General features: G+C 40.5%; 1 protein-coding gene across 2 annotated transcripts in view; it reads right to left on the bottom strand.

Moving 5' to 3' along the window:
- SMTN (smoothelin) overlaps positions 1 to 16,666 on the bottom strand; it is a 981,050-nt gene that overhangs the window by 222,677 nt on the left and 741,707 nt on the right. For both annotated transcript variants that reach the window (XM_085636208.1, XM_085636207.1), the window contains exon 15: positions 10,631 to 10,693. In XM_085636208.1, coding sequence (XP_085492334.1) covers positions 10,631 to 10,693 — 63 coding nt within the window. The remainder of the gene's footprint in view (positions 1 to 10,630; positions 10,694 to 16,666) is intronic.

The following is a 16,666-nucleotide window of genomic DNA, read 5'->3' as shown; positions in this document are numbered from 1 at the left end:
CTGACACTTCTTGCGACGTCTACAAGTATTACACAAAGAAAGACAACTAAATGGCTTTTAAAAAACGCAAACAATGCCGTCAATAACAAATGTGACAAATCATTTTTTGAAATTAAAAGTTACAAGCTTTTATCCACTGACACCACAAGCCCATTCCTTGTTGAAAATGTGGGACTTTCTCTATGGCACTCTTGCTTAGTATAGCTAGCAATTCCTTCCGCAGTAGATGGAGATGAGGTTGGTGACTTCGTTTTGGTGGAGTGGTGGGCGGAATCTGGGTGAACTCCAAACTGTGGTCATATGTGATGAGATCCAGTGCCAACTTGTCCGATGTTATTTTCCACCATTGATGAAAACATTTTGAAATTTTGGCTCCCTCAGGATGGTGATATGGAGGCGGCGCAACCAACACTATAAAGTTGTCACTGTTTTCTGCCAGTGTCTCTTGCCTTAAGCTGCCTGCTTTCTCCTTGTTGGTTGCTTGGAGTAGGCTGCCGCTGCCAGTGTTTTATATGGTTGGTGTTGTTGGTAAGCTGAGCTAAAGGGCTGCCAAAAGGAATAATATTAATACCTCTGGTATCCTCCTCAATATAAATAAGAGCCTCTTCCACTCACCCGTCTAAAAGGTGTTTTATAAAACTGTAATGTGCCCAAAGACTTTGCGGTATCAGTGTCCGTCTTTATTGTTTGCAAGGCGTCGTCAACTAACTTGCCAAACAGAGCGTCATCATCATATATCATGTCCAGCATGTCTGAAAGTTGTGCCTTAGCCATCCTTGCAATCTAAGGACCGCTGATCCTGCAAGTTGTTGGAATCCTATTGAGCTATATCCATCGCACAATCTATAATTTCCAATGAGGATCTTTCTCCTTCTTGCAGAATCTATTTTACTTCCTCTCTTTTGTCTTCCAGCAGGTAATCCATATATGTAACAAGGTCTAACCACATCTGTTGGTCATATCTGCTTAGCATTGCCAGCGAATTAGCTGCTCAGACTGTCGTTCCTGACATGGTTGAGAACCTCTTTCCAATGTTATCGAGGTGTCTGCCTTCTTTTAAGGCAGGGCTGAGGTTGTTGAGGAAGGGGTCTGTGACCATGTTGGCCGCCTGTGTTATGACAGTCTGGTTTTGGGTGTCCAACTAAATATGCTAGCGAGTCCTGAGGAGCTTTGTATTTTTTTTAATAGATCCTTGGCAGGACCGCTGTGACCATAGCAGGATTTTTCATAATTTGTATTCCTCCCCCCTCCCCCCGATGTAAACAACAATTGGAATTGCTCTTACTGCCTTTCTAGTTTGTCACTCAAAATCATATAGAAAACAATCTCATTGTTTGATTGTTATTTGAGGTTGGAAAAGGTTGGCTTCTCTCTCCATAAGGGCATGGAAACCACTGATATCGTTCGGTGGGGAATTCGCAGATTATGGTCCAGGAGGTGAAAGTGACGCGATTAGATAATCATTCCATTCATTGGGCACAGACTGATTTTCTGGGATTTCACCATCCTCTCTACTGTCATCCGATGAGGACAGGTCTTCCTGAGGAGGCATGGCAATATTAGATACTGGGGCCATTCTTGGAGTTGCAGGTGGTGGCATAGGGTCAAGCGATTTCTGTACTGGAGGTTGTGGATGCTTCGGAGATGTTGACCTTGCTGGTTCAGAAGAGCATTCATAATAGTCCTATAACATGCCCTGTAAGTCTGAACCACAGGAACCTAAAAAATGCCTTCTTGAGTTGGAGGCAGAGCGAAGTGCTGAAATTGCTCCTCATTTTAACTAGGCTTCTCTGTGTATTGTTGCCTTACATTGTAGCTCCCCTCATCTTCTTCTTGGTACTTGATATTAAGTTCCGAGGGACTATGAGCTGTACCAAATGGGTCCTCCTCATCATGGGAATCCTCCAAATCTAAAAGATGACTTGGCTGCAAGGGGGACACCTCGCTAGGTGAAGTATTTTGTGAGTGTATATATTCCTGTAGTGGTTTGTCTGTCATAGACGATGTCGTTAATGGTATCAACAACAATGTGGTTATCAGGTCAGGCATCAAATGTAACATTGGTGACTTCTTTGTCAACGATTTTATCATCGGCGATGTTGCTGCTGTTGACCAGGTCTTCACTGACGATATCATCATTAACGGTGTCGGGAAGGTGGCCATCGACAAGGTTGTCGTCATCAATGGGGATTTGGTAGTCAACGTGGTCGCCGTGAATGATTTTTTCGATGGTGTGTTGTTATTGACAAGACCTTTATCGCCAGTTGAGATTTTACAATGGCTGGCTCTAAGGAGGATTTCCCAGGACGTAATACAAGGACTGAAGAGGGAGTTGTAGGATCTGATCTTGTGGCGTCCTAGAAGGTTTTTTTCCTTTTTCTCTCTGTGAGAAGTGCCTTCTGAAGACTCATGGTGAGTCTTTTTCATGGCTTTTCTATGCGTCTGGCACAACCTCTCTCTTTTCTTTGACATTTCCTGTGCAGTGATGGAATCCTCACAGCCCTTCTCATCAGAAATGGCAGTTGTTTTAATTTAAAGTTTTGTAACCACAATAAAAGCCTTCTCTGTCTATCCTTGGAATGTTTAGCTGAAACAGTCTGACAGATTTTACAGTCGTTTACCTTGTGGGTGGGAGGAAGGCAGTAGAAACACTCCTTGTGAGGATCTTCAGAGATTAACCTCTTCTTTCCACAGGTTTCACAGGGTCTGAAAAGTCCTTTTTGCAGCGGTTCTGACATTTCAGTGCAAGTGAATGATGCCAATCAAGGTAATAGCAGACGACCTGAGTAGAGCTCAGGGAGACTTCCTTTCACACTACGTGTGATAGAAAATCTGAGGGAAGATGCTTCTGCAGGGAGTGTTCTACAGGATGCTATCGCCAGATTGGCTGGTTCATTATAAATTATGTAGATAAGCTATTAAAATCAATGTTATTTGCAATTCTAAGTTAGGTATACTAGTGCTACTGCTTTAAAAGGTACCATGGGACTTCCACCACGACGACTGGGAATGAGTCAAGCATGTGAAGCTATGAAAGATACAATACTCGAGAAACTGAAACACCTCCAATATCTGGAGTACACTCCAAATACGAGGTAGAAATCACAGAGGGATGAAATTCAACTAGTGGATTGTCCTCTTCATAGGAAATTACAGCTACAAACTGTAGCAATTTCCGATCATTCCAAACTCTAAATGGGGCATAAGCTTGTTGGCAAACACACAATGTGGTTGTCATTGACTTCGTACATTGTAACATTTTTTGCTTATATCCACAAAATTAGCGTGGACAATAACTGTTGAGAATACCTTGTATTGTTTTGTAAACTCTGAACACCAACTAGTCACTGCCTTAACCCCCACAAGGTTTATACGGTCATAACTCTCAGTGGATACTATACTCAATATGTGGTTATCTGTCATACCTCATGTTCAGTTTTTCTGTGCCCTTGGTTCTGCATGATAAATACATATAGCCGTTTTACTTGAGCAGACCATATACCTTCATTGGAAAAGAAACTGAAGTTCTGCTACTTTCTGGTGCGAAATACAGCTGAATTTCAAACAAATTGTAATCATTTTAACACTCTTCCAATACCTTCAGCATAGAAAGTACTTTTGTGCGAGGCACATAATATGTTAGCAGCACATTATTCAGGTCTTACCCTTCCCTCCTGCATTAAGTGTCTGGAGGATAGGGTTAATTCTATTTGACGCTGTCCCTGGCCCAACTGCCCACGCACCCCACCAAGCCTTCCACTCAGCCATGGGACTTCTGACTTAACCCTCTCCTCCCTCAAACCTCTTTCCTTTTTTTATCCTAAATTCATGAATTCACCGAAGCTTACAAACTTGGCAAAATGGTGCCCATCTCCAAAATCGAAATGCTGGTTTGTTGTTTGGATGACACCTTTTAAAAAAAAAAAGCAGCTATCTCAACATTTACTGAACAAATTTATACCAAAGCAAAAAATAAAAAGGTTTTCTGAATGAAGTTCTACTTTCATGCCACAGCCACACATCTAATATATACACCAGGAACGAGGTTTAAATTCATGGTCCAGGACAGCATTCTAAAGATGACCTCTGTCATGGAGGAGGACCTTGAAGCCTCAGCACCGGCACCCTTTGGTCATAGGGCACCCCTCTAACTGAACACCAAATTCAGAAAGTCACGAGGGGCCTACTGAGAGTGACATATTAGTCATCATCTCAGCCCTCTAAACAGCTAAACCCCATTCGGTGCAATGTGTGTCCCCCTTTTCACCATCTCAATAAAACAGACATCCTGGGACAGAAGAAAAAAGTTACTAACCTGTTATGGTTGTTTTCCAGTATTGGTATCTTTGACATATTCACATGCTTGAATCATCCCTATCGTTGAGTTGGGAGTTGCACAGTTACATTATATTAACAGACCTATGTTAAACATAGTCTAGACAACACTTTATAGAGTTGCCAAGGCACTGCAGATTTTCATACTGGATGGAAAGACCTGAAGAACTCTTTCAAGAATTCCTTAATCAGTCTACTAGTAAAAAGGGAAGGGCTATTGAGTTTCCTTCTGAAACGAAAAAATAACAGCTACATGAACTCTGATTAATGCATGAGCCAGGCCCAACTAGCTAAGACTAAACAAACCGGTAGGAATTCCATATAGCATTGCAGATATATAGGATGCAGATCTTGCAGTTTGCACCAGGAACATTGTTTTAACATTTAGACGAATACGTTCTCCTGGTTGATTTGCCTGTGCCAAAAATACATTTTTCTGCAGACTTCTGGGATGTTTAGATTGGAAAAATTCATTGTGTTCAAGAGCCAAGAGTGTAATTTCAGAAATCTGGCTCTGGTCAGAGGGCACTGTTGTGGAACCAACAGGCTCTGTGGAGTCCCTGAGAGCACCAGGAGTTCCATAAACTAAACTTGCCTCTGCCATTGTGATGTAATCAGAATTATTCAGCATGGCTCCTTTATAATTTTTGTCAGTAACAATGGAATGAGGGGAACAGGTCGAAATGCATATGCAAATGCCATTGAGCATGCAATCAATAGGGCATGCAATCAATAGGGCATTCCCCAAAACTCTGATAGCTTGTGGCTGCTTGCATAGTATTGGAATTTGTGATTTATGTTTGTTGCAAAGGGATAAATCTCTGGTTTGCCCCATGTTATCTACACCTTGTTGACTTGGTTCTATTTTAGTTGTTACTCATGATATTCCAGTGTACTGCGACTCAGAACGCCTGTCAACTCATTGTTCTGCCCTGAAATATGTTCTGCTGTTAAAGATTTCTTGTGGTGTATTGCCTAATTCCAAAAGGTCAGTGGTTACTGTGACAGGTTTTTCTGATCTTGTCCGTATTTGTTTAGGTAAAACATAGTGGTGGTATTGCCAATGTGCATAAACACTGATGAAGCTCTTACTCTTGGAAGGAAGGATTAAAGACCCAGGAGCACTGCTTGAAGATCCAGCAGACTTCAATATGGGTGGCTCTCCTCTAGAGTCCACCTGCCATTCATGGTTAGGTCTTTGAGATGAGCCCTTCATCCTTCCATTGAAGTGTCCATTGCCATAATAAAATGTGTGGGTTCTATTAAGAAACTGAGAACCTTTGCCATATTGTCCACCATAACAACTCAACTCGCGTCATCATTATTTTGATCTTGTTCTTGAAGGATCTACACTTTTGGTCCCACTGGCAGTTTAGACATTCTTAGAGAGGTCTCAACTGTAGATGACAGAAAGGAATCAGTGGAATACCTGTGGAAATCATGCCTAGAAGACATCTGATTTGATGTACTGTAACCCATTTCTTGGATCAAATCCGAACTGCTAGAACTTGAAATCGCTTCTCAGAAGGAAATACTTTTCCTTTTCTTGAGTCCAGAATTGCACCCAGAAGTTAGATTTTGGTCAGTGAATTGCTTAATGATTTTTTAGCACTGGCTGTGAGGCCCACTTTTTTGAAGAGGTTTAGAAATTGTATACTGGACCTGTTAGCAGCCAGATGTCTAAACAGGGAAACACTTGGTGGACTGGTTTCCTTTAACATACATCAACTGGTAACATGCATAAAAAGGCTCTTAGTACTATTTGACATCCTGAGGGAGTTGTTAGGAGGAAACAACTCAAACAACTGTATAAGATGTCGTACATGTAAGGGAAAATCTTACAAAATGATTTATCCGAGGTGATTTGAGCAGAGCTTAATGGGGCTCCCTTCACTCATCACGAGTGTTAGAAGTCTGATGGATAGTGCATTCTCAGGGTGTAGCCTTCAATCTGATGGTCTCCGATTGGCTGAAGTTTGTTTTTTTAACATGACGTGGCTAGATTACTCACTAGACACTGTTACAGCCTCTAGACCAGGCTTCTCCAACAAGCAGCTCGTGAGCTACTGGTAGCTCTCCAGCTACTTGTAAGTTGCTCGCCAGGTGATTTTTGATTGCTCAAACATGAGTCAATGGGAATACCTATTGCTAGTATTATTACATTGGTGCAAGTAGCTTTGCAACTACTGCGATCATCTATTAACCATACATTCCAAATTGATAAAGCCTTTTTCACATTACTGCTGTACTGCTGACATTCTGTGCGATGCAATTAGATGATCACTGTTGGTAATCTTGCTTGGAGTGGTCACTAATGGAATCTTGTCTGACGTCGTCACTATCACCACACTAATAATATTAGTAGCTCAGGATGATTTTTATTTACCATGACTAGCTCTTATTACAAAAAAGGTTGGAGACACCTGCTCTAGGTTATGCTCAACAAGGGATTGTGATGTTTCACTTGAACACCCAGCTCAACGACGGGATGCCACAAATATGTGAATCTATGAATGATCCAAAGCTGGAGAAGATGAATACCATAGAGGGATCTCTGCTGCGAACATCATATAAAGAAGCCATCTCAACAATGAAAACTGTCAACATAAACGAAGATGTCAGCATCTACAGAAGGCGTCAATGCTGCCATGTCCCACATAAGAGTGTAATGACAGCTATTGAGCAAAAACTGTGCCTAATCGCAAAGAAACCTCAGAGGGTTGTCAGGAAGGGTAGCAAAGAACAATATAGGGGCATTTTCTACTGTGCAGTTTTGCTGCAAATTAGCATAGTTCCAGGCAGTGATGTCCTTCGAAGAAAGTAAAGCCCAGCAACAGCTTCACATATTTTACCACTGAAGGTGCTTTGGCAAACTGATACAATCCCTCACATGGAAACAGCAAAAGAATCCCTGACAGACTCTAACCCTGAGAGGAAAACCCCATCAAATACTACTTTTGAGAAGACAATGGGGTTTGAGGATGCCATGAGAGAAGGACTAAAAGATAAACCATGCATCGGACATTAAAAATGTTGAATGACAGTATAAATGCTTAACAATATTACTCCTTCTGTTACTAGGTTTTCGGAGCTTCACTCAAAAGAGTGGAAACATCAACTGGCACTGTTGCACGTTCTGGGACAGTAGGGCACTTAGATTCCTAACAGAACTGTCACTATTGTTCTGCATAAGAAGTAATACTTATCTGAGCCATTTCTGGTTTGTTTCTTTCTTCTTTAGAGGTGGGGTGGACAATTATATTGTGAGTTTTAGACCTATGAATTTCATAATGTTAAAAATATGTTTTAATTAACGTGTATAAAATAAAGTAAGGGACTGATGCTCGCAATTTCCAATTGCAAAATGTAGTGGAAATTAACAAACCTATGATTTGCAAATGGAAAGGAATTTTGCGAACCGACCAATGACCAATAGGTCGTTTTTACAAAATTCCACATCGTGGTGGATCGCAATCCAACTTATCTCATCAATATTCATTAGGTAGGTTGAAAATTGCAACCCACTACGCTTGGATTCCACTACAGGGGTGATAGCCTGCTGGAGGTTAGCAGACCACTATTTCTGTCATCCCATTTTTAAATAAAGTCAACTATTACTAAAGTCAACTATTTTTTCCAAATGCAGACCATTTTCCTTAAAGAAAATAGGCTGCTTTTAAAAAGAAAATATATTTTTTTGTTTGTTTGTTTGAAAGTTGTCAGTGGCCCATGGACCACTGCTTACGCCTTCATAAACCTTTGAGGTGTTGGCAAGACACTCATACATACCTTAATGAGTCTCCCTAAAACCCACCCCTTCCAAATAGCAATTCACCATGGGCTTCAAAACCCATTTTGCGATTCCATAATCTGTTACCGAATAGCAAAATGGGTTTAATACATTTTGAAAATCCATTTTGCGGTCACAAACCCTGTGATTTTGCAAATGGCAAGCTTTGAGACTGCAAAGTGGCTTTGGATATTGGACTCAAAATGTTGCCTAATCTTGGCATGTTATCTGGATAGGATTACTTTTAACACAACGTAGCTTTTGAAATGTGTTCCAGTATTATTCTGCACGTATATGGAGATGTGGAAGCTTCCATTTGATGAGACATGCCGCTCGAATAGAAGCTGGCTATTCTCCCACTTAGTGCAGGCGATCTATTGAGATGTGAGTGTCCCACCACAAAAGGATCAGTGCTCTTAGCTGATTCCATGCAGTCAAAACACAGAAAGAACACCCATTCTTTGGGTAGTAGAAGGTGTGACCTTCATTTGTGCTTCACGGCAATACTTCAAGATTCAGAATGACTCAACATGTTTACATAACAGGTCAACATCATTTAATAGAAAGCATTGATAAAACATTATATCCAAAAGACCAGCACCATCTAAATTAATTTTTCGAGAGAAAATGGGACTTGAATGTTGTACATTAGTGGAGGTAGCCTAATGTGGAAAAATATCTAACAAGATCCGATAATGCAGAGCAAATAAACAGCACATACTGCAGAGGCAAATATACTTTAAGTTGATAGCACTAAGAGGACACAGTATTTGTCTACATCTGGACATGAAAACCTGGTGGTTAATAGCAGTTCATACAGGATCACCTGCAAGAAGGGGGCAACTTTTTATATGCTATATGCATGAGTAAACTCCTTTTGAATATACTCTGGGGACAAGAGCAGAAAAAAGAAAAGTGAGAGGATCACAGAAAGACCTCATGAAAGCCATTTAGGCGTTTGAGTGCATAGCTATGCGTTCCTTAAAACATTCCTAAAATATGCCTCTAGTACCAAGGAACATTGTAATATGAGTGCATATGGAGAACATACACAAATGCAATGAAACTCACTGTATGTTAATAATGTAGGGGTTCATTCATGCTGCAGGAACTGATTTGTGTACTAGGAGAACGGATGCATGAACTGACCTATTCCTAGAAGATATTCTCGAAGTCCCACTCAACATCTTCACACATAGGAATTCATCACTCTAAAAAAGCATCAGTACATTGAACCTGACACTTTGGATTTGTATGGCACAGGGAGAAAGAATTGCCCACTGCAGTAAAAAAAATATACTTCAGATGGCTTAGTGCAATACTGCAGTACTATGAAGCAAACAGTATTTAAAAGACAAAATGCAGTTTTACTATTCATGAGATCACTGCAAGTCTATAGCTACTCATCCATAGGATTCTGCAGTCGTCTATTATTATGGATTCCGAATTCAGGCACTGAAACAATATGTAGCAGTGGGATAAAGTATATTCACCTCAATACAGAAGGGTCTCATTAATCAGGTACCATAGCTCTTCACAGACAGTTAGAGATGCTGTACAACTATACAAATGAATACCTTTGAGCAGTCCTTTGCAGACTGGGTAGCAAGCTGATTTTTGATGGGTCGCGAAAGTCAGTGCAATGAATAAAGATGCCTTTATATTCTGTGTTTAACTTATCACATGTTCTGGTGATTCAAAGACAGAGGTCAAATGTTAGGCTGGCTTATTTTTTTAACATTGGAATTGGTGTTTACTTTTCTTTCTCTGAATGCAAAGTGAGAGGCGTTTTTAGAGTGAATTATGTGACAATCTAGGTTGTTGTTTTTTGCAATACACAACAAAATGTTAATACCTGTAAATGACCTATATGCATCCAGTAGCTGGGAAAGCAAAAATGAAGCACATTTTTGTAGTTCTGAAATGTGCTGGAAACAGATTTTAATAGGATCAAAACAAACCAAGACACTTACTTGTTGATACACAAATGATACCTGTTCAAAGAAACTCGATTTCCACACATTATCATTTGTGTGCTATATAGTTTTAGCTATACAACTGGATGTCTGTGTAGATTTACTGGCCGTATCAGTGGAAAATATGCTGTCTGCTGTAGACAATCCACTACCACGTGGTGCTTTAGTTTACATTGAAACATCTCCATTAAAGGTAGGTGGGTCACAAAAGATTGTTGTTCTAAAAAGTGGGTCACGGTTCTAAAAAGTTTAGGAATCAATGCCCTAGAGTGACAATGTACTATTTGCAGAGAGAGAATCTAGAGTATGACGCAGCAGCTCAATACAAGAGATCTTCGAGGCAGTCACTCTAGTTTAATACAAATATCCATCCCCATTCGAGTTATAGCTTTCCACAGCAAAGCATTATTGTTGGAACAGTCTACAGAGCTAGGGAACCCTGAGCATAATACTGGCACTGGGCACCTCCAGGAAGACCAAGCTAAACTCTGCAAATATGAATAGATGAGGAATAAAGCAAATGTCATACCTTCTGATCTCTGCATGTAACTTGACTCCATTGTGGTTGTCCTGGAGGTTTTGTTGCCATCATCTGTCAATAAATAAAGACGTGCCAAGGAATTATAATATGCAACAAAAATTCAACTAATTAAAGATTAATGCAAAGTACGGAACATTTAATTTTACCAATACTATGATAAGTCCATTTAGGTTGAGACCGCTTTACATAGTAGGATATTACTGGTTTTGGGAATTCTAAGAAAAGCTCACACATGATTCGCATAGAAAGCTTAACATCTGCCTCTTGATGAATCTGTGTTTTGGCATTAGGCGTTATTCCAGAATGGTACTCATGACTTGTACTGCATGCTCTTGAGCATGCAGTGGAGTAAAAGCATGTGAGGGATACAGAGGTTAAGCTTTTTGTTACGGCTGTGTCTTGTTGGAAGGGTGTAGCTTGTGGTTTTTGGAATTGTTATGATGTCCTGCATGATGAATAGCAGCATGCTGTTCCTTTATTGCCGCAGTCATGTGGCTGAGCTAATGGATGGATTGGAACAAATTAAATGAAAGAAAAGGAGAGCAAAGAAGGCAGATAGGAAGCAGTTTCACAAAACTGACATTTACTATTCCTTCTTTCAGGGAGAAAGAATCTCCACTATGTCATTATCCCCTGCACCAGCAGTCATTTTAGTTTCTGTACTTCGTGTCTACATCCCAAATTAGGTATTTCCAAGTGAAACACAAAAAGTACTGTAGTGGCAGTCTTAAAAGTTGGAAGAAAACCCAAAGTCTCAACAGGCTGTTTCATTACACAATGGAATTGTGTAGAAGGAGCTAAAGATCCACTCTCATCGTTAGTGTCTGTATTAACTAGGATTTTTTATTTGGAGACAGATGACAGGATTCATGAACGTCTACCAGAAAATTAGTTCAAATATGTTCTTTTTCCAGGATTTATTCACCAGAGAAAAGGCAGACAATGGCTGAGATTTTGGTTAAGGCAAATGAATATCTATGCATTAGTCCCAAGAATGCATTCATAAACTGGAAAACTAGTAAACTGTATGAACACATCTGTGATATTGCTTGCCAAATTGCTGCTTTGGCCCACAGGACCTGGTAATAGTGTTTTCTCTCCTGGAGTGTATAAGAAACACAGGCTGCCCGCTGAACATCCGGCACCAGGGGCAATCTTGAGTATAATGAACAACAGTCGCTAGCGGTGTCAGTAGATTACCTAATCATCAGATGACTTGAAGTAGAAACAATCAATGAAGATATCTTCTATGTCAATTATAGCCTTTTTTTTAGTTCATATAGAGAACAAATGAAAAAAAGAGACAAAAGCATTAAGATCAGTCAAAGTGTATATACTTAGCCGTAACAGTCCTCTGTGCTCGAGTGATCACAAAGTGAAGAAAAGATAAAAGGAACACAACTGGGTGTGTAATAAAACAGAGGAAGGCAACGGACACTGCAATCAATTATTGTTTGTACAGGTCATCAGTATGTATCAAAACATTATGGGGTTAGTCAAAAAAGTCCAATTACACGAACATTATGTCTGTTGCTTGTACCCGTTACTGACCTTACGCCTATGGTCACTTATTTAATTTTTTCTGCATATTAACTAAAAAAAATATATATTGTTATCTCAGAAACTATGTTCATTGATTGTTTTTATTCGGGGTGGGCGATAAATTCCGCTCTGTCTGCAAAGTGTTGACCACTCTGCGTTACACATTTAACGCAGAGTTCCGGCCAAATCCCGCCAACTACTGTGTGGCGGAGTGTTTTCTTGCACGCGACTATCCAATGGTAAGTTGGCAAGCGTGAATTGGCATTCCCTAGTGTGATTTTCAGGCGCTAGGAGTGCACCCAGCAAAATATTCCCAACGCGGTGGTCATGGGCGGTCGCAACCGGTCGTGGTGAAAAAGCAGCTGTTCGAGTAGAAAATCTACTTGAGCAGCTGCAAAGAAACAGTGCACTTTGATGTGCTGCTTGGTGCCGTTTGTGCTGATTTTGCAGCGCAGAACATGCTCCCGGCCCTAAACATCAGCGCAAGCAGGGCAACGTGGCGATTTCTACTCATTGGAGGAATTCTGCAGAATCTCGCTGAGTTTCATGTAACTCTGCAGAATTCCACCGAGTGAAATTCAGCGAGTTCCGTCCACCTTAGTTTTTACTCACAGTCATTTGATGATTATGCAACCTACTGATTCCGCTAGGAACCGTTGTTTTCTCTTCTGGAGACACTGAGGTACAAGGAAATGTAAGCAAAGCTAAAGCAAGCCAGGATTCATACACGCAGGTCATGTTGTGTGTCCTCGTGTGCAAATTAATTAAGTTCTTTCCAAGAATACATCTTATAGAAATATAACGTATTGCACAATTACATATAAAACAAATAATATCTTAGTAAGTAAAATCCATTTACAATTCACTAGAATGAAACAAATTTTCATAATATATAAAATCAGTTTAACCTGGACATTACTAGGGAAAGAAAAGTGTACAGTGCTCTGCTACCATGAGAACGTTCATTCTAAGAAAAATGCCTCTTCTCATGTAAAAATAATAAAACCATCTTTTTCAAAGACAACAATTTAAAATAACCAGAAGATTAATTCAGGCTTACTTGTAAGCCTGAATAACTTGTACTGTGTCAATAAGCTCCTCTGTTACCTAGAGTAGACCAAATTACATCACATTTGCTGAGCTAAGACTAGTCAGGGCCATGTAATGGTAATTTAAAGAACTTATACAACTTTGAGGAGAAGAAAGCTATGAATTGGTTCCTATTACAGCCGTAGTTTTTATTTTTCATGAATGATAGATCCGATTTAACGCTTAGACCAAACATTCCATAATAATCACCTTATTTTTTTTTTATTTACATTGAACTTCCTACCACAATTGTCTGTTTCTTGGTGCTGTAAATAACAGGTACTAATCTTTTTCAAACCTGAGACTTGCACACCACCACACATCTTAACGCCACACTAACTTACTGAGCCATGCTGCTAGTGATAGAAGGATGGCTGCAATTTGTTGTCAGGGATAAGCATGTGCCCAGGGCCGGGAGGAAGCTAATCATATTGTTATAGCTTTGGCGATGTCCAGTAAAAATTCTTTCTTTATGCAAATGCAACACTACAGGCTTTCAGTCATGAAATGGTTTATTTGAATCAAACAAGGTGAAATGGTTTATTTCCCAGATTCATTTAATAAGCAGAGCGTACCAGGCACCTGGGCGCACAGGCATGGAATAAATACCTGCCGCACTGAGAGCCATTACAAATCTATCTATTTTCAAGAAACATCTTAAAACCTGGCTTTTTAAAAAATTAGGTGCGCTTCAGAGTCCTGCCACATGCTCTGCCAGCACCGGGACACTTTTTGAGTCGCTGTGCGCTATACTAAATTCCTCTCCTTCATTCATTCATTCAGAGCTGATTCTTGGTTCACTTGCTTACATCTGGAATTGTTGATTGTGTGTTTCAAAGAAATGGGCAAGTGGGCACAGGAATATGTTCAAAATGTTGTGGTTAGGATGAATCCAAAGGTACTCCCATGAAAAGTTTAATATGGTCAACACAATAGATTGAATGCAAGTCACGTGGAAGGATCAGGTCCGCTCATAAGTAGCGCAGTTTAGCCCTTGTTAACATTAAAGCCACTAATGCCCACACTCGGAGCTTTGGGGAAAATATCGATCCAGCTGTAAAGAGCAGTTTAAACTCTGATAACAATCTGTTGTAAGTAGATTAGATAGGCATCAGGACACGTCTTCAGGTTACAAGATAGATTTATTAAGATAGCACAGCAGAGATAAAGCACTTCGCTAGCTGACCAGACCATCAACTTCCAAGACTAGAACATTAACATACCAGATAGAACACTCATAGGTAGTGAGGGAGGTTGAGGAGACATAAACACAAAGAATGGACTACTGACCCCAAGTAGCCATAACAAAGCAAGCACATATATACAACATATCTTCTTCCTTTACAGAAAAACACAATAAAGGCTTCAAACACCCAACAAAAGCTCAAAGCATGAAAAGGAAAAGCAAGAAAACATAAAACATGTAGGAGGTCAACGACCTCTTGGACTTCCAGATGACGAAAGCAAAGGGCAGGATAAGAAGAGGATCACAATGAGAATCATAACGAATATCACGATGACATGACCACCATGTTAATGTTCTAGTCTTGGAAGTTGATGGTCTGGTCAGCTAGCGAAGTGCTTTATCTCTGCTGTGCTATCTTAATAAATCTATCTTGTAACCTGAAGACGTGTCCTGATGCCTATCTAATCTACTTACAACATTTTGGCGACGAATTGACTGACCAGACCAAGGCAGAAGCACAGCGCAGCACGAGAAACACTTCGCATCAAGAACCCAAGACACCTTGTCATCCATCTGCGGCTGAAAGCAACTGGAATAAATAAGATACCACTGGTATGCCGCAAAACTTAAAGAAACCTGCTGTATGGAAGAAATTTTCAACCAAAATATGAATAAACCGACAGAGTCACCAAGAGAAGAAGAAAAACTGTCGCAAGTTATTTAAATGAACAATGTTGAAAGCAAGAAGATATCTGTCGCAAGTTATTTAACTAAAAAGGTGAAAGAGACTGGTAACCTGAGAAACTGAAAACCTGAGGAAAAAGAAACTAAAGGAAATCATCTAAACTACTCCATTTGTTGTCTATCCTGTCTCAACACGACCTGACAGGTATGTGGGACACTTTCTGTAAGCGCTGCCATGAGCTCATCTCCGTTAAAGAATATTCACACTAGGCGACATGTCAGCAATAGCAAACGTGATGCGTGTATGTTTTCCTGAAACTGACATATTTTAAACCTAGCTGGAACTGTGTGTCGCGGTAAATGATATGCTTGACTGAGGCATGTTATGAGATTTGTTTTCTTCTCAAAGAGACTTCTTGTGACAAGCGGCGTTAATCTGGTTGAAAAACGAGACTTTTGAAGAGAGCAGTGAGGCGTGTCATAGCCTCCGCCTTACCGTTGCTGTTTAGACCGATCCTTCCCTCATCGCTGCCATCCTGAAAATGATGACGTCTTGGAATCTCCGGTGGTGTCGGCGGAGAGCGCATTCCATGTGGGCGTCATCTCTCCACCGTCACGGTTAAGGAATCCTCAAGAATTCTTTCCGTGTTGCCAGCGTGTGCTCGTCACTGCGCAACACGCAATGTCAGGAAGCCAATGTTGTTGGGTGGTTCCCATGGTAATCGCATCTGCGGGACCCTACGCAGTTCGTTATCGAGAGAAAGCTTATTTCCTCACATGCGCAGAAGGATAAAGTTGCCTGGATACTGTGGCGTCAACACCGTCTCTCTACGTAGAGACGTAATTATTTCAGCGTTCGCGTGAAGACTTGTGTCAGCGGAAGGTTGCCTGGATACCGAGAGGTAAACACTCAGTGCTCATCTAAAAACGTAACGCTGGTGTAGAAAAGCGGAAGGAATCGGTACCATCTGCTGAATCTAGAAGGTGCGCGACAAGGCGCCCCAAGTTTATCCTTGACACAAGAGCAACAGGAACAACGCTAGTAAGTTTTGCGAGTTGAGGTCAAAGTTATGAATCCACTTACGAGAGTGCCACCTGGTGGATTTTCTAAAGAGTTTTTTTTTGTAATATGTGTTTCATAATGTGGATTGTCACTTTCATTTAGCAAAAGGAGTGTGACATGGAAATATTCCTTGTGAATAGTAAAGCCTATGCCTGCATTGCTCTTTTGATCTGCATGGGTAAGCCGGAATAAATCTACGGCAGTGAGAGTTAAAGTGAGAACAGCGTCAGAGTTATAAAACCGTGTAGGTTAAGAACTGGAACAGTAATTGTTTTCGTGGCGATGTTCAATAGCACATATATATGGTAAAGTAGCTAAGATGAAAGGGAAAAAAAATATATCTTCGTCAACTGGCATCAACTTTTGGAGAGGGTAATTGATTTAATTCTAGCGTTCACAGAGAGCAGTTCGATAGCAGGTGTGGCAGATAAAGGATAAAAAAAGATGCCACCTTTCAAAA

Source organism: Triturus cristatus, chromosome 11 (genome assembly GCF_964204655.1).
Source record: "Triturus cristatus chromosome 11, aTriCri1.1, whole genome shotgun sequence".
In the NCBI taxonomy this organism is placed as follows: Eukaryota; Metazoa; Chordata; class Amphibia; order Caudata; family Salamandridae; genus Triturus; species Triturus cristatus.
Note: the sequence above shows the minus strand (reverse complement) of the source record. Positions and strands in the feature narration are given on the sequence as shown.